Source organism: Malaya genurostris, chromosome 1, assembly GCF_030247185.1.
Source record: "Malaya genurostris strain Urasoe2022 chromosome 1, Malgen_1.1, whole genome shotgun sequence".
Taxonomy (NCBI): domain Eukaryota; kingdom Metazoa; phylum Arthropoda; class Insecta; order Diptera; family Culicidae; genus Malaya; species Malaya genurostris.
The window spans coordinates 24,955,197-24,974,493 of NC_080570.1; the positions used below are offsets into that span (position 1 = coordinate 24,955,197).

At 38.7% G+C, this 19,297-nt stretch overlaps 2 protein-coding genes across 8 annotated transcripts in view; one reads left to right on the forward strand and one right to left on the reverse strand.

Annotated features, from left to right (window-relative positions):
• LOC131435277 (E3 ubiquitin-protein ligase RNF19B-like) overlaps positions 1 to 19,297 on the reverse strand; it is a 100,293-nt gene that overhangs the window by 15,463 nt on the left and 65,533 nt on the right. The window lies entirely within an intron of this gene.
• LOC131435297 (uncharacterized oxidoreductase dhs-27-like) lies at positions 3,953 to 18,393 on the forward strand. Of its 5 annotated transcripts, none has more exons than XM_058603013.1 (7): positions 3,953 to 4,144; positions 16,206 to 16,361; positions 16,436 to 16,642; positions 16,724 to 16,909; positions 16,971 to 17,099; positions 17,163 to 17,635; positions 17,696 to 18,393. In XM_058603013.1, the coding sequence occupies exons 2-7, from the start codon at positions 16,248 to 16,250 to the stop codon at positions 17,835 to 17,837; spliced, it is 1,251 nt and encodes a 416-aa protein (XP_058458996.1). In that variant the 5' UTR covers positions 3,953 to 4,144; positions 16,206 to 16,247; the 3' UTR covers positions 17,838 to 18,393. The 5 variants fall into 5 exon arrangements, with proteins under 5 accessions (XP_058458996.1, XP_058459014.1, XP_058459005.1 ...); XM_058603031.1 differs by lacking the exon at positions 3,953 to 4,144 and adding an exon at positions 4,594 to 4,716; XM_058603022.1 differs by lacking the exon at positions 3,953 to 4,144 and adding an exon at positions 5,810 to 6,268.

The following is a 19,297-nucleotide window of genomic DNA, read 5'->3' on the forward strand; positions in this document are numbered from 1 at the left end:
GATCTAAGAGAATAAAGTGAGCCTCGTATTCAACGTTTTGACCACTACTTATGGTACTTTTGGAACCAGGAACTTGGAACCAGCATAGCCAAAGCCGGTTCGTTTAGTAAGTAACTAATATAGCCTACGAATTGAATCAGTTTTAAGCCAAATCTAGAATTTAACCTTTCGTCGCTCTAAATGACGGTGTGAAATTCAATAGCAACCTACAGGACTACGAGATTTTTCTTCTGAGTGACATTATTTGAAACATACACACACAGACATTGCTCAGCTTGACGAACTGTGTCGAATTATATAGAACATATTGTATAATCTTTCTATATGAGAAAGCCAATAAGTGCACTTTTATTGAAAAGCATCGTTATCATGATCTTGTTCTAACACTAACAAGTAGGTACAAATTGAATAAAAGGATTAGAAATTTACATATTTTTCACCTGAAAAATATAAATTTTAATGTGGCAACCCTGCACGCTATACGAAATTGAACAAAGCACGCTGTGAATGGAGCAAAGCCGACGGGACGGGAGTTCCGTTTTTGGAGATTTTCTTCACTCTTATCGGTGCTTTCGGAAGCGGAAACCGGGGACTAGTAGTTTCAAAGTAGTTTTATAAATTCACTAACTGATAAGATCCGTCAACTAGATCAATTTAACACATGGATCAATAAGTCCCGAGACTAAAGCAGAGATGGCGCTCGTAGTAAACCAGTAACCACGTCTTTCTAGAGTACTAACCTTTGCTTGAAACGGGTCAAAATTTTAAGTCGATCCGACCAGAAACAGCTGAGTTATCGAAGTTGGAGTAAAGTCGTTTTGTAGTTTGTTTAAAAAAATGAAAAGAAAAACGAGTTTCGTGTTTTGATAAAACATTGTTTTTTAATGGGTAAAAACACCGTGCAAACGAAACAATGGATTGAAAAATGTTATCCGGACTCTTGTCCATCAAAAGCAACGATTTGTCGGTGGTTCGCCGAGTTTAAACGTGGTCGTACCGACACAAATGACGCGGAACGCTCGGGTAGACCTGTGGAAGCCGTTACACCGGAAAATGTGAGTGAAGTGATAAAAATTATAATGAAAGATCGTAAAGTGAAGCTCCGTGAGATTGCTGGGATGACACAGATATTATATGGAAGTGTATTTACTATCCTTCATGGAAACTTGAACATGAAAAAGGTTTTTTTCCAAGTGGGTGCCGCGATTGCTTTCGATGGAACAAAATGCACCCTGCCACAAATCGATGAAAACAATGGCGAAATTGAACGAATTGGGCTTTGATCTGCTTCCCCACCCCCCATACTCGCCAGATTTAGCCCTTAGTGACTACTGGTTCTTTGCTGATCTTAAAAAAATGCTCCAGGGAAAAAGATTTGGCTCAAATGAGGAGGTCATCGCTGAAACTGAAGCTTATTTTGAAGCGAAAGATAATTTTTTTTATAAACATGGTGTTGAAAAATTGGAAAAACGTTGGAACCATTGTTTCACCCTAAAAGGTGATTATGTTGATCAATTAAAAAAAAATTGCAAAAAAAATGTTGTTTCCATTGTTAGTCTCGGGACTTATTGATCCATGTGTTAGCAGTAAGTTTTATAAAAATATGCACCTCGTTTCGCCATAGCTAGCGGAAAAATACTCATGAAATTGAAAATTTTTACTAATCGCACTGTAACACCGGAATCGGAAGTCGGATTTGGATCAACTTTTCGGGGATTTTTTAAAGAATTTCAAGACCTTTTATTTGCTTCTTAATTTGTGAAAATTGGTCAAGAAATTTCCGAGAAAATTGATTGCATATTTTTTCATAAATTTTCACATATTTCCTTGTAATTCCGGAACCGGAAGTCAGATCCATATGAAACTCAGGAACTTTGTATGGGACCTCAAGACCTTTCATTTGAATCCAACTTAGTGAAAATCGGTTCAGCCATCTCTGAGAAAATTGAGTGACATTATTTGTCACACACACACACACACACGCACACACGGTATAGGACACTCGGCCCTAGATCTTTAATGCGGCTTACTCTATTTAACTCGGTCATCAGGTGGATGATAAGAAAGAAAACGTGGTAAAATATGTGGAATGTTCTAATATTCACAGGAGGACGTGCCACTTGAGCCGGTGAATTTTAATATCCGACCTTAAAGATGTTATTGACATATCGGAAATTGATCACAAGGGATAAATAATTGATCTAAAGCTAAGGAGTGTATGGAAAATAAGCTATCCTCATACATTTGTGTTGTACGCATGTATTTGTGATGGTTTTTTATGCTCAGATCTCAGCATGCCGTGCGTTTGGCTGTCAGCTTTCGTTTGTTTACTTGTTTGTGCGGTTGAAATTCTGCGTTTTCAAAATGTCGCGTATTGAAATAGAAGTGATAATTAAGGTTCTGGACACATGGCTAGGTGAGAAGGGTATTAGGGTAACAGGGGTATTTTGGCCCACTTTAAGATTGATTTTATTTTGGCCCACTTTGTAAAAATATCCCCCAAATGTTATAATATCTTTGAAAACCCCTTCCGCAATAGGTAATTTAATGTGATTAACTTCAAATTGATGCAACATGGGTTACTTAACATCGATAAAATCCGATGAAATTGATAAAGTTTGTTAGGTGGGCCAAAATATATGAAGTGGCCAAAATACCTCTGTTACCCTACTATGCGAAAATTGGCGAAGCGGTTTGGAATTCATCCTGCCAGTGTTAAAACCATCGTTGATAAGTTTGGGAAACACTATTCTTTGGATGAGCTACCAGGAAGAGGCAGAAAACCCGGTTTTTCCAACTCGAAACTGGACCAGAAAGTGGTATCTCTAATCATGAAGAACAAATCAATGTCAATACGCGAATTGGCCAAGAAAGTAGGAACAAGTGTTGGAATGATCCAGCGTATCAAGAGGCGAAATCACCTGAAGACCTACAAGAAGCAGAAAATCTTGGAACAAAGTGTAGAACAGAAGAAGCGAGCAGCAACAAGGGCCCGGAACTTGTATTCGTGTCTTTTGCAGTGTCCGGATGCCTGCGTTTTGATGGACGATGAGACTTATGTAAAGGAGGACTCAAAAACCCTTCCAGGTTCACAATACTTTACTGTCGTCGTTGGGGAAATCCGGTCGAAAGGTACTGGTATGGCAAGCAATATGTTCCTGTGGTTTGAAGTCAACCATTTTTTACACTACCGGAACTATAAATGCAAAAATCTATCGATCTGAGTGTCTCCAGAAGAGATTGCTGCCTTTATATAAGAAGCATAGTAAACCTCCACTGTTTTGGCTGGATTTAGCATCAGCTCGCTATGCCAAAACCACTTTCAATTGGCTTGCAGAAAAGGGTATACATTTCGTTGAGAAAAATATCAATACACCAAATTGCCCTCAGCTTCGACCCATCGAACGTTACTGGGCAATTGTGAAGAGGGTCGTCAAGAAGACTGCTAAGGCAGCTGGGAACATCCAGGAGTTTGGGCTCAAGGCGTCCGAAAAATGCGATGCAACACTTGTCCGGAACTTGACGAAGAGCGTTCGATCAAAAGTTCGGAAATTCGTGAAGGAATAACTTGAATTTTATCCGGTTTTCATTACGCTCAAGTACAACCTCGTACAATAAAGGATCAATTTTTAGTTTGAATAAAATATCGTTTTTTATCATAATTTGAAAGAAAAATTTGTGGATAGCTTATTTTCGATACACTCCCTATACTACATGAGAGCTTTAGATTGCTTACTCAGGACCAGCATCAATTCGGTATGATTCGGCAGCACTGCATCGAGCAGATGCTGCTGGGAGACGAAACGAACCGAAAAACGGAGAAAACTCTCAGCTCTTCGGTCTCGGTTTTTCTCTCAGCAGCATAACTCCGGCGATCTCTCACATGCAGTATATGAAAACACTACGGAAAATCATGGCAATTTTCCATATCCACCCGACCATGAAAGATTTTCTAACATGTGGGAGAGAAGCTAGCGTACAAGCTCATGTTTAATCAGTTGCAGCTGTAACCTTGTCGTGTTCGGACGCGTGTCAATAGTGGCCGGTGGCATCCGGGGGAAATAGTACCATTTCTGACAGAATTATTTCGTCGGTTGTCGTCGGGTAGAGGGAAGACAGAGAGAGATAGAGAGAGAGAAAAAAGGTGTGTATTGGGTTGTCGGTGGAAGTCAGGTGAAATATGCGTTAGATTATTTCCCGTGAGGAATGGGGTCCCACCCATAATAATTGGGTTGATGCAATTGGATATTCTCCGACATGGGTTCCGGGGAGGAGTGCAAGCCACAATGAGGTTACATGTGTTTTTTTTGTCGATGGTTCGGTTCGGTTGAGCCCAATTGCAATGTTGGGTGTGTTGGACGCGGATGTACGCACACATTCGGGGAAGGGCGCGGTGCCGTGGAAACTGTACCGGATTCTTCCCCCCTCCGCCGTCCATCGACCGAGTGAATGCCTTCCGAAAGGAAAGCGATCCATATGTTGTGACAGTATAACTGATGACTATCCGTGCATGCTATTTTCGTAGTTAGCGTAGTATACACCGAAGAAAACCTTAGTACAGGCCAAATCAAGCAAAAACTGGACAACCGTCGTCTCGATAGAAGGGAGGTAACAACAACGACGCAAGGACGCAATCCAGACGTCGACCAGTTGGCACCAGGGATAATTACTTTTTCTGTTACTCTGCTGCTGTCGCTGTGTTCGGATTCGAAGGAAGTATGTTTTTTTTTATTTTCTAGTAGTGCTACTAGTAGGGATGATTGAAAATTGTATTGAACTGGAAAACAGCCGTCGTGAAGAGTGGATCAACATGACAAATGTGGTGTCCCGTTCCGCTCACCAAACCAATGCCAACGAGGGGGCGTGTTGGGGCGGACTGTAATTATTTCTTGTTAGAGTTGTACGGGAAATGTAACACAGGACTTTGATCCTTCCGAGAAAAACCACTACCGCCCGTTATTAGTGGGACACGGTTGACTGATAGTTGGATAGATAAGTCATTTGTTGTCTAGACAACTGTGACGAATCGGACAACTCCGCAGTTACCAACTCAAAATATCCACGGGAAAGTTAACGCGAAAAGGCCGGGAGCCCCGTGACCTAGAGCGTGTTTGTGATGCTGTTTGTACCGAGGATGTGGCGTGATGTTTTCGAAGAATGGATCTTTTTTATTTGCGCTCGAAGACAAAGAGTACGAGAGCAGCTATGCCTCTGGAACTGACCTTGTTCGTTATTGTTGTTGTAGTGTTTTGCTACTATGTTCAATGTTTGCCCATATTGATTTCGTTGATAGTTTTCAGATTCATGGAAATAATTTTTTTTCGCTGTTCGTTGTTCCCACAAAAGTGACTTGATATTACTCAGTCTCAGTCGACATGGTTATGACCTCAAATTACGAGACAAGCTGATCGCAATTTAGCACCTAAAATGCCAGCAATTTACAGTTGCAAAGCAACACCCATAATTCACTTGTCAGTGCGCGTTGAAATTCTAATTTTTTTTGTTATTGCCGTGTACAGTTATCGGCCGCCACGATGCGCCTCTACCGTCATTATTCAGTTATTCGTGCTCATCGGAGCCCCTGGTGTTTTATTTTAAATTCAATTCCGGTTCTTCCCCGCACCCTCGTGCCCCAATTTATCTTATTTGTTCTGTGCCTTTGTTTTTTTTTTGGATGGATCCACACGAGTCAATTTGCTGCGGGTCGAAACGGGTTCGTCTGAAAAGTGTAAACTATTTGTTTTAATTAATGTAGCGGAAATGCCACTATGGTTTCATGAATATCGGCTGGTCACTGGTTCTTCTTGTGGTACGAAGTTCTGCTTGAATGATGGTGAAACTACTGAAAAGACGTATCGATAGATAGATCATCGAACCGGAACCGCCGCCGACGGTCCTAAATCTTAAATTCGGATTACAATATGACGAGTGAAATTGGCATAACCTCGAAACCTTGTGTTTTGTGAGACGAACAAAGTGATATACATTGTTTTTTTTTTGGATACAGAAGAAACTGATGCAGTGACTGTGTTCGTACCGTAGTGAGAGCTGGCAGCAGTGAGAACCCGTTGATCCAGACAAAAAGGAGGATTTTCACTCGACCTTGGCCCATATATCGAGAGAAGAGCTTGTGCCAAATCGGAAACTGTTGTTTGGCGCATTTCGGAGAGATGACGCAAACACCCATAGTAACTAGGTTATCCCGAAGGCAGGATGGGAACTGCAATCACGGGACAAAAGTAAAAAGAAGGCAATCAGTTCCCTCTTGGTATGGGTTTTTGAGATATTTTAAAGTACATTTAACTATGACTATTATGATTAAAACACAATATCTCTTCTTACTTAATATAAAAATGATTATTATCGTATCAACACGAACATCAAGATCAATTATTAGTTAGATAATCGGAAACTACGAGTTGTTTTGATTCAGCAGTCATTTGCCTATCTGTGCCTGCAGTGAACAAAGTTTGCGATAATCATTACTTACGCAAGCTGGGTTTTTGTGTGCTAAAGCATCTTCGGCTACTGAAATTCACCGACAGTTATGCCTCGTTCATGGATTTACTGTAATAATTAGGAACGGTTAGGGTCGTGATTTCGAAAATGGATGAGTTCAAGACGAAGAGCGTAATGGTTGGCCCAGTATGCAAACCGATGAAGATTTGTGTCCTAACTGATGAACAGGGATGGCTAGTGGATGGACTCAAATGTAATGCGAGAAGAAATGTAATAAGAGAAAGAGTGAACAAAGAAAGAGCAATCACTCACACGAACATACAAAAAAATCGAACTGGAATGACTGCTGTTGTGTCAAATATAATCGTTTGATTTTTCAATTGTTATACACTGAGATCTCTTTTACGCGGGAGATACGTACCGCGCAAAAAAACCGCGCAAAAATCCGCGTAACTTCGGAAATCCGCATAAAAAAAACGCAAAATTTAAGATTTTTTTTGATGCTAAATATCTTAGAAATATATGCATGAACTTAGCGAGGAACCTCTCGCCGATGATAACGCAAATAACAGTTCGGCTGAAAAGTTCGTATCGTTTAATAGAAACACACATTTTTTTGCCAAAATTCGTTTTTATTATTCAACATAATTGCCATCAGAGGCGATACAGCGATTATAGCGATCTTCCAACTTTTCGATACCATTTTTTTAGTACGATTTGTCCTTTGCCTCAAAATAGGCCTCAGTTTCAGCGATTACCTCTTCATTGCTCCTAAATTTTTTACCAGCGAGCATTCTCTTGAGGTCTGAGAACAGGAAAAAGTCACTGGGGGCCAAATCTGGAGAATACGGTGGATGAGGGAGCAATTCGTTCAATTTCAATATGGTTTTCATCGACTTGTGACACGGTGCATTGTCTTGATGAAACAAAACTTTTTTCTTCTTCAAATGAGGCCGTTTTTTTTTAAATTTCGTCCTTCAAACGCTCTAATAACGCTATATAATAGTCACTGTTGATGGTTTTTCCCTTTTCAAGATAGTCGATGAAAATTATACCATGCGAATCCCAAAATACAGACGCCATAACCTTACCGGCCGATTGTTGAATCTTTCCACGCTTTGGGTTCGGTTCATCGCGTGCAGTCCACTCAGCTGACTGTCGATTGGACTCCGGAGTGAAGTGATGGAGCCATGTTTCGTCCATTGTTATATATCGACGAAAAAAATCGACGGTTTTATTTCGATATAACAGCTCCAAACACTGCTCAGAATCATCAATTCGTTGTTGTTTTTGATCGATCGCGAACTCACGCGGCACCCATTTTGCACAAAGCTTTCTTATATCCAAATATTCGTGAATAATATGTCCAACACGTTCCTTTGATATCTTTAGGGTGTCAGCTATCTCGATCAACTTCACTTTACGGTCATTGAAAATCATTTTGTGGATTTTTTTCACGTTTTCATCGGTAACAGCCTCTTTTGGACGTCCACTGCGTTCATCGTCTTCGGTGCTCATATGACCAGTACGAAATTTTGCAAACCACTTACGAATTGTTGCTTCGCCCGGTGCAGAGTATGGATAACACTCATCAAGCCATTGTTTGGTATCGGCGGCACTTTTTTTCATCAAAAAGTAGTGTTTCATCAACACACGAAATTCCTTTTTTCCATTTTTTTCACAATAATAAAAGTAGCTTCACTCAAAATGCAATATCTCACAAACTAATAATCAGACAGCTGTCAAATTTATACACGTATCTTTTGAAGGTTGGTACTAACTGAATATGGTATGGATTTAATTCTAGTAGCGTCCTCTCATAGAAACGATACGAACTTTTCAGCCGATCTGTTAGGTGAATTATTTTTTGTTGCTAATTAGTTACGGTAATTTTGAATTTTTTGCTCAATTTTGTTTTTATTTTTTTGAGTACTTCGCTAAGTTCTTATGAAGTTAGTGAAGCTCCCTTTCTAAATATGCCTCAAAACAAATCGAAGCCCAGTGATTAATTTTTTTGCTAATTTGTTGTTCAATTTTTTGAATACTTTGCTAAATTCATATGAAGTTAGCAAAGCCCTTCTCCAAAATATTTTCAAAACAAATCATAAATAATTTGTTACTAATTAGTTAAGGTAATTTTAAATTTGTTGCTCAATTTTTCTATTTTTTTTAGTATTTCGCTAAGTTCATATGAAGTTAGCGTAGCCCCTCTCCCAAATATGCTTCAAAACAAATCGAAGTCTGCTGAATAATTTGTTGCTAATTATTTACGGTAATTTTGAATTGGTTGCTCAATTTTTTTAGGGTTTTTGGTTTGTACGTAAAGTACATATTAAGTTTCGATTTCTTCGCGTTTCGCATTCGGCTCATCATATTTTTTATATTTTTGAGCACTTTGCAAACTTCATATGAACTTAGCGAAGTACTCAAAAAACTAAACAAAAAATTGAGCAACAAATTCAAAATTACCGTAACTAATTAACAACACATTATTCACTGGGTTTCGATTTGTTCTGAAGCATATTTGGAAGCGGGGCTTTGCTAACTTCACATGAACTTAGCGAAATACTCAAAAAAAAAATAGAAAAATTGAGCAACAAATTTAAAACTACTTAAAATTACCGTAACTAATTGACAAACAAATTAGCAACAAACTATTCACCAATTTGTGTTAGCATCGGCGAGAGGTGCCTCGCTAAGTTCATGCTCATCTTAGAAATGCATGAAACGTCCAGATCTGGTGTAATCTCTAAATTTTTTTTTCAATAGATTTTTCAAAGAGAAATTGAGAACACCTAACTTGGGAAATCTGCGCAGAATAAAACCGCAAAACTGAAAAAAAATTTGATGCCATATGTCTTAGAAATGCATAAAAAGTCAAGATCTAGTATAGTCTGAAAAAAAAAAATTTCATATTTTTTACTTAAAAATTTTTTATCATAACACCAGATTTCAACGTTTCATGCATTTCTAAGACAAAACAAGAAAACCGCGTAACTTCGGTAATCCGCGTAACTTCGGTAATCCGCGTAAAAAAGTCCCCAGTGTAATGCGTTTTAATCCTGTCAGATTTAAAATTCATCATTTAGATTTTTTTTGTCCAAAAATATGTATTTTACATTACGTTCATCTGATCCAAGGGAGAAAGATTTCGACGACTTTGAAAGTCAATTCGATTATGGTAAGATAGCTGACAAAACCAACGATTTTTTAAATAATCAAAACAAGCTTTCAATCCCTCAATTTTCTCTTTTTTGTCACAACAAAATAAGCAATATAATTCATAAGTAAATTCAAACGTTTTTGGCATTTCTCATACAGAAAGCTGATGCAATATCACTGTGAAAACCGACTTTTGAACCGAGGCCTGGAGGGTCGAGTCTCATATACCATTCGAGTCAGTTCGTCCAGTACGCAAAATGTCATGTAATATTTTTTCTTGCAACTAACTTTTCTGGATGGCTGGATCGATTTAGACAAACTAAGACTCAAATGAAAGGTCTTGTAGTCCGATACAAAATTCCTAAATTTTGTTTGGATCTGACTTTTGGTTTCGGAGTTATGAGGTAAAATGTGTAACAAAAATAAAAATATTTGTACTAATTTTTCTCAGAGATGACCTGGCCATTTTTTACTTACATTCAAATCTATGGTCTTATGGTCTTTTACAAAACTTCTGAATTTCACCTGAATCCGACTTCCGGTTCCGGATTTATAGGGTGATTAGTGTCCAAATCCTAATTTCAAATTACTTCGACGCTTTTCTCAAAGATGGCATGGAATCGGTCATCTGAGTCCGACTTTTGGTTTTGGATTTATAGGGTAAAGTGTGTTATAAATTTTATGCCATCACTTAAAGTGGTGAAACAAATAAAAAATCTAGAAAAAAATGCTAAAACTGCCTCCAAACTATTCGCTTCGGTAGTTCCCCCTTCAATTGAAAACTTTTGAATTCTACACATTTCGTCTACCTCGCAGACAAATTAAAACCTTAGCAAGAAAAAAAAACCTTAGCCACGGTGGGTGCGATAGTAATTAAATCAATGCGCCCGTCACTAGTTTAGCGTCATGCAACGGCGCATTGTCGTGTTGTAAGATTCACATGGATTCAAAACTCGACATATTCACTGAGGTGAACAATGTGTTTTTTAACCGAAAAAATGATACTTATGCCAAACGTAGCAGAGATCGGGGCCAACCCGGATAGCTTAGCTTGGATTTCGATCTGGATTACGCTGAGTCAATTTAGTTTGGCATGTGAATGTTAAAACATTCTACAACAAAAAACCTATTTAACGAAATGGCTTTGAGTCAAATAACTTTTTGCAATACCACTTTGAGTCAAATAACCCGTCATCAGTTTTTACCAGATTTTTATCGAAATTCCGCCAAATCACCAGATGTTGGAATTAATTGTACTAAAACATGTACTAAAATTCAAAATGTACTAAAACTTTTGAAACTATTGGATCTAAAAACAAAACAAATGTCAAAAGGCATCAAAATAGCTCAAACTCTATTTAAGTAGCAAAATTTTCATGGTTCCGCCGATTTGTCAACACTAGTTTTCGTTTGGAACATCGCTTCGGCGCATCCTATAAAATATGCTGATGAAGTAGAATTTAAGTATTACGTCTGTTTACCGGTAAATGTTGAACTGGTAAGTAACACATCGGAACTGACCAGCCGAAAACGAAGTGTAAAGAACAATGACAATGGTTATGTAGTACAAAAAAGGCCTTAAATAACTCAAGAAGTGTTACAGCAGTGCAGTCAAATGATTTTTTTTTGCCAAAAATTTGACTGAAAAGGTTGTCAAGATCGCAAAAATGTTCAAATGTTCTATACTGGGTAATTAGATACACTTGTTTATTAGATTTTGTTTCGCAGGATGATTATTAATCGGACAATCTAACACTCATTTGAGATCTATGTTTACATTTCTAGAGCAGGGTTTGTTCCTGCATCTGTCGGAACTGGACTACAACTGGTAACAGGAGCTAGCCGTAATGACTAGAGATGGACTGGTTTCGAGTATTTGAATTCGAAATTCGATCTGTTCGGGTCAGTTTTGGGTTGGAGAATTTGCATACTCCAAGCATCTCTAGTAATGACACTCCTGTTGTGCAAAGATATTATTCAATGTTTTGCTTATGCTACTTCTATTTTAGCAGAGTACTCCAAAACTCTACAATACTAATATTTTTGGAAACGTTTTTGACGAACAAGTGCTGAAAATCCAGTCAATTCAAACTGCTCTAATGTTAACTTTCAGTTGCTCCGATATAAAAACAATGTCGGTTCGGATCGCAAACAGCCAACAAGAAATTCTACAGATAAAAACTGTGTAAAGTTTTGAAGCGAAAAATTCATTGCACTGTTCATCGTTGCGTATAATCCACACGCATCAATTACCATTACATGAAAGCTCAAACTTGTCTTACGCTCAGGAGTTTGATAGGGCCGACAGTAGCACCTCTTATTAGAGTAAAGTAGCTAATTCGAGTTTGTTGATGCTCGAAGTTTGTGACCTTTTTCAGGGATTCACAAGATAAAGGATATTTTTCAACTACTTAACAAATATTTGGAAGAATTATCACATGTGTTAACAATCAAACATCAAAAAGGACGTTCGAAAAAGTGACTTTTTTTACTAGTTGTCAATGACGGGTACACGGTTTAATGCACTGGGAATTGGCCTTACGAGTCAGTTGTTGCATGCTTGAGCCCCGACCTGGAAGGATTCCTAATGTTAATAGGATCGTAGTAATAACCATGCACTGATTCTGTACGCTAATAATGAACTGATGGGAGCAACGAATATTGCGGGCATAGTTTACTGTACGCACAGTTAGGCAAATGAATTGAAATCAAAACAACACCTGACCTAGCTGTACGAATAACGCACGTACAGATATGTCATTTTCTGAACGTTTTACGATTTGTCGAATCTTAAAATAAAAGCGAACATTTCTCGTACTATGTATCCATCACATTCGGGATGGATACCCATTTCGTCTACTCATGTGGACTTCTTCAGGGACTGAAAAATAGATGTTTACGTTCTTCTAATAAAAAACAATCAATGCCAACGAAATTATGCGGTTTTCGAAGCTACGGGTCTTTCACATGGATTTTCGAAGTTATACGAATTTCCGAAGAAATGCGTTTTCATGCGATTTTTTTACTTGGGTTTCCAAAGTTACGCGGTTTACCAAAGTTATGCGAATTCCAAATTTACGCGTTTTTTTACTAGGATTTTCGAAGATACGCTATTTTTTACGCCGAATTCCGAAGCTACGTGGTTTTTTACTCGAATTTCCGAAGTCATGAGGTTTTTTTTGCGGATTTGCGATGTTACACGGATTTTAGGCGGACTTCCGATGTTACACGTTTGTTTTGTTCACACGGATTTCACGCGGTTCTTTTTTGTGAATTTCCGAAGTTACGTTTTTTTGACATGGATTTCGGAAGCTTCGCGTTTTTTTACGTAGAGTGTTTTACATGTATTTCCGAAGTTACGCAGTTTGGCTACGCGGATTTCCGAAGTTACGCGGTTTTTCCTATGCGAATCTCCAAACTCACGTGGTTTTCCGAAAATATGGGTTTTTAACGTGGGTTTTTGAAGTTATGTGGATTTCCGAAGAAATGACTTTTTACGCTATTTTTCATTTGCGTTTCCGAAGTTATGCAGTTTTCCGAAATTACGCGAATTTTTGAAGCTATACGGGTTTTCCACGGATTTCCGAAGTTAGGAGTTTTTTACTGGGATTTTCGAAGGCGAGCTCTGGTAGAAGGTAAAAGTTGAGATACGAGAAGCCTTCTGCTTACTTAAATGACCCTTGTCACGTCTCACTTTCAGAACTTTATTCTTCACATCCTTCCTCTTCCTTGAGTACTATGGCTCTATAATTTCATATTCTTTCTCTTCTTATAATCTCTAGTTAGTTTGATATCGTTGAAAACCGAAAAAAGCTATTCATAACGTTAGGTTTTTTTACGCGGAACTCCGAAGTTACGTGATTTTTTCCCGTATTTTCGAAGTTAAGCGATTTTTTACGTGATTCTTTTTATGCGAATTCCCCCGAAGTAACGCGTACTTTTAAAAATGGATTTCCGAAGATGTGCATTTTTTACGCGGATTTTCGAAGTGGATGAAGTTATGCGGATTTCCAAAGATACGCGTTTTTTTATTTGGATTTCCAAAGCTATGCGGGTTTTCCGCGTACTTCCGAAATTACGCGGATTTTACTAGCATTTTCGTAGATACGCGATTTTTACGCGGAATTTCAAGGCTATGTAGTTTTTTTTTACTCGGTTCTACAAAGTTATGCAGGTTTTCGAAGTTAAGCGTTTTTTTTACGTTGAAATCTCGAAGTTACTCGGATTTCCGATGCAACGCGTTTTTACGCGGATTTCCGAAGATACACGATTTATTTTTACGTAGATTTCTAAAGTTATACGGATTTCCGAAGATACGCGATTTTTACGAAGTTTTTTTACTTGGATTTCGTGGTTTTTCGACGTTATGCGAATTTCCGAAGCAATGCGGGTTTTCCAAGGATTTCCGAAGTTACGCGTTTTCTTTACTTGGATTTTCGAAATTATGCGATTTCCGAGGCGATTTTTAACGTGGTTCTTTTTATGCAAATTTCCGAATTTACACGTTTTTTTCTGTTTACACGGTTTTTCGAAGCTATGCATTTTTTAACATGGAGTTAAGGGATTTTTCACGCGGTTCTTTTTTGCGAATATCCGAAGATGCGCGTTTTTTTTTCACACGGATCTCCGAAGTTACCTAGATTTTCACGTGGTTTTCCAAAATTTTGCAGATTTCCGAAAATACTTATTATTATTATTATTATTTTAGTTGGATTTCCAAAGTTACACGAATTTCCAAAGACATGCGGGTTTTGGGATTTCCTAAATTACGCGTTTTTTTTTGGGTTTCCCATACTACGCATTTGTTTTATGCGCATTTCCGAAGTTACGCGGTTTTTTACGTGGATTCCCGAAGATACGAGATATTTTTACGCTGTTTTCCGAAGTTATGCGAATTTCTGAAGTTGAGTGATTTTTTTTTAAGCGGTTCTTTCTATGCGAATATCCGAAGTTACCCATACTCTTTCAAAAGAGTTTTCGAAGCTGTGCGTGATTTACCCGGATTTTCGGAGTGGATTTCCGACGTTATGCGGATTTCCGAAGATACGCGTTTTCTTTATTGGGATTTCCGAAGCCACGTGGTACTTTCTATGTGAATTTTCGAAGTTACACGTTTTTTTTTGTTCACACGGATTTCCGAAGCTATGCGCTTTCTTTTTACTTGGATTTACGAAGTTTTTTAGATGGATTTGTAATTGTTTTTACCCCGAATCATAAACTACAGGGCTCTTGGAGCTGGATTATAGGACATAGTAATCAATTTCGAACGAACAGCAGAATGGCTGAATAGCAAAAAATTACTCGGTTAATACATCGAAGCACATTCTACGAGGGTGCAATTATTCTTTCTACTGATTTGCTTTTGTCGAAATGAGCAAGACCCGAGCTGGTTCATGTTGGTTAGCATTTGCACGAAATTTTATTTCAATAGAGTTTTCAAATGACCAAACCTTTTGTCTTACGAAACTCATATCGAATCCTTTTGAATTTTATGATGTTTCAAAATTCAAATTGAATATTACAATTTCTAACTATGAAAAAAAGTTTTTATGAGTGATTTGCGCGATACCAAAAACAGAAGAGATAAAAATAGAAAAGCAAATAAACAACATCTTAGATACCACTCGGAAGGAACTGATATCACAAAGAAAACTCGCTGTTATGTCTATCAAACCATGTCCCCAACAGGTTCCTTTTTGACATTTCCGTTCAACATACTGCCAGAATGTTACACACACTCCGGTACTAACAAAATCACCCGCAATAAAATATTCATCTGCTCAGTTTATTTTAAATGTATGAGATGATGATTGTTTTGTTCTGTCTGCACACCATCTTAAATAACCTCAATGTAGTCAGCTGTCGGGGGTTTTGAAGCAACATTCGAATAGACAAAATACTTTTGATTCGTAGACAAAAGGGCTCAACATATTTGTCATCCGCTTGTTTTTGAAACAGAACATAAATCCTTATGTAACAAAATTAGAACTTTTGCTCAAGACCAAAAAAAATTGCCTAACTGTAGACGATAAAACAATATTCGCTGGTTGTTAACCAGGGGTTATGGCAGATGATAATGACCCTGAACATTCACGGTAAAACCACAAGCAAAACAGTGAGCTAGATTTGAGAGACAAGAGTGCCTGAGAACCACCAGAAAACAAAAAAATTACCACAAATCCCTGAAAGCATATTAATGAAACTAAACGACCTGTGGCATTTTTTCTCGCTCTAACATCTGTGCGAAGTGCTTTGTCGACACCGTCGTACGCCGCACCCAATATCAAAGGAAAGCATCAACACAAAAAGGGGTTATTGACTACAATGACTTTCCCCCCTTTTGCGAACGACGGTGGGACGACGTCAGCCAGCCAGCAGTAGCAGTGAGAGAGCCACTGAACCGGCAAATTTCGTCTAGAAATGGTTCGTTTATTTTCTGCCGTAGCATCCGAGCACAATATGTGGCCTTCAATTGCCCCGTACACACATATTCGATATTGATCGAAATCGACCTGTGAGGACCGACCCCGTATTACCTTTCGTAATAATTTTTTTTTTCGTTTGTTTATTGGTTCCGCTTTCAGATTGCTACCAACGTCCAACCGACACGCAGCGACAGCAGCGCAATGTCCGACACGGAGGAGGACTCGGGAAGCTCCGACAGTTGGCCCATCAACGAGGACTGGCTGGTTGAGGTCCTGAAGAAGCATCACGAGGTGCGATCCGGTATCAAGATTACGGTCGGTGAAATTAACAACGGCGTTTATGATGATGATGATGATTATTATTATTAATGAGGAACTTTTATATGCAGGATTTCAAGGTGAAACAAGGCTGCCAGGATGGGGTGAACAATCTGAGCGACATTCTATCGGTTTCGGTGGTGTACGAATTCCGGAGCGTTCAACCGGAGACAAAGAGTTTGGATATTGTGATAAAACTGTTGCCGCAGGATCCTTTCAGCAGATTTTTTGTAACCGAGGCACAGTTCGACTTGAGAGAGATTAAATTTTACACGAGTGTTAGTGAATTCACTTTTGATGATGATGATGATGGAACACGAAGCTTTCGACGAGTCATTGAATTACATTCATCATTTCAGATACTACCCGATCTGCTGTCTTTCCAAGAGCTTTATAACACCGAAAACTATGGTTCCGGAATGTTGGTATCGGTTCCGACATGTTTCTACACTCAATATGCGCCGGCCATCGCGGCTTCCCAGGGCAGTCCGGAACCTCCGGAAAGTATTCTGGTGCTGGAGGATATGCGTTCTCTTGGTTACAAAGTTCGTGCGAAGAAACAAGTTACTGAACAAGTCTGAACAATGTTTTTTTTTTGGTCTACAGGGAGCAAATTTTTCATCCGGACTCACGGTAAGCCAAACCGAAGCCGCTATTCGGGCTATTGTTGCAATCCATGTGCTTTCGTTAGGTATCAAAATAAAAAAGAAAGTTGACGTCAATGAAAAGTATCCGGTGAGTAGCATAATTTTTCAGCCGGGGTCATCAAAGAACTCAAGTAACCGTCTCTTCATTTAGTTTCTTTTCCAAACGACTCGGGCCACCGAGAGCTATCAGCAGCTTGTCGAACAGGGAATGCCACAGTTGACCAAATTCCTGGAGTCCAAATCCGGCTACGGCAATGAGCTGAAGGCACTGAACAAAATCCGTCCCAAGACCAAAGAACTGATCGAAACGCTCCTGCAGCCAATCGAACCGATGGGACTGATCACGCATACTGACTTCTGGTGCAACAATCTGCTGTTCCGTGCCGAGTCGGACGGAACCGATAGCTGCGTCATTCTGGACTGGCAGATGGTGACCTACAGTCGTCCGACGAACGATTTGGCACTGCTGCTGATTTCTTCCATTCCGTCTCACATTCGGCGACAGCACAGCACAAGACTGTTGGATTTGTACTACAACTTGCTCAAGAGCAACTGTCAAAAGTTGGACGTAGATATCGAAGCCGACCTGGGCTACAGTCGGAATAAAATGGAACTGGAATATCGGTAACTATTGCTGCTTTAAAAAAAACGAATGATCACACCTCTAGATGTTGTACATTGCAGACAATCGCAACTTCTAGCGCTCTTGCTTTGCATCGGTTCTATCGATATTGCCATTGGGAATCCGGTCGCAGAGCAGCGCCTGTTGGACGTCCTGCGTGACTTCAACGACGACGGAGTGTTAAGCTTAACCGAGTGTCTGTAATCAAAGAGGTGACAGTCTTAGGTAACAAGTGAGCTTCAAAATATTCACAGTTTCGAAGAAACGAACAACATAAAGATTCTAACAATTTGTTGACTGGTTGGTGAAAAGAAAAACCAGGATTAAATTAAATCGTGAAAATTGCTGATCAAATTCCAAAGCGACAATTTTAAACCCGATTTCTATCTAGGCTAAGATGTTCTAGTGAATCGTTAGCGCTCTTCTGCATTATAAGAAATATATTCCTAATTGATATGCTAGTACCAGTGCTTGTAGCTAGAACCCAGGCAGAGTAGTTCAGTAAGTGAATCGAGTCAATCAATCAACAGCAAAATCAGTCAATCACAACAAATTGATATACCTTTTCTCCAGTAGCAAGAAGCAAGTTGCATCTATTTGAGCATTGTAAGCATGGTAAGAGGTTGGTTTCAGCTAGGCGTTACAAATTGCAAATAGAAGTTTTCTATTATCGCCCGGTCCATTAGAAAATAAATTTGGGATATGTTATGGCACACTAAATAGCATGCTTTTGAAGGAGAATACAAAAAAAGAAACATCATTAACTGTATCACGTTTAGAGATAAATTTCCAACGGTAGCCACCAGAAGATTTCCGACCGGAAATCTACCGGATTCATGGTTGAAAGCATTGACATTTGAAAACAACTTTACTTCATCACATTTGAAAATTTTATTGCTTTGAGTATTTTTAGGAGTGAGTAAAGTATCGAATAAACGTTGTTACGACATTCTGAGTAATTGGTTGAAGGAAAGGTGACCAGCATACGATACCACGAGAAACGAGTACGACATTTTGCATCACGACAATGTTCGGTCAAATGTTTCAGCTACTACACAAACAAATATTTCAAGACAGTTTGAGCATGACTCTGAAATACAAATTCAAATAGCTTAGAGTGATGAATTGCCGGAAGACGGATTCAAATAAAAATCAATAGGAATATATGCACAGTGCCAATCAGTTCAGCCATCTCTGATAAATCAATTTGAGTACTATTTGGGAATGATAAACCAACTTCCCTGAAGGAGAGTGCAATTGCTCTTGAACCTAAGGTTTAAAAAAGGGGAATTTACATTTTGCGTGCACTTTCTTCAAATCGCGATAACTCGGAAACTGTTAATTGTATAAAATCAGATTCAAAAAAGAAGTCAGGGAGCAACAGAGAATCGACTAAGAACTTTAAAAATTATACACATAATGGCAACAAGTTAAAGGTATTTTCAATAGTAAAAAAATATCGAATCAGTTTCTTCAGTTTCCGGTATATTCATATACCAATCGATTCAGCTCGAAATTTCGATAATTTTTCTTGGAGATGGCTTAACTGATTTCTAAAAACTTACTCATATGAACAGCCCTATGCACTCATATAATGTTTCTGAATTCCATTTGGATCCGACTTCATTTTCCGGAACTACAGGATGATATATGTATTGAAACTG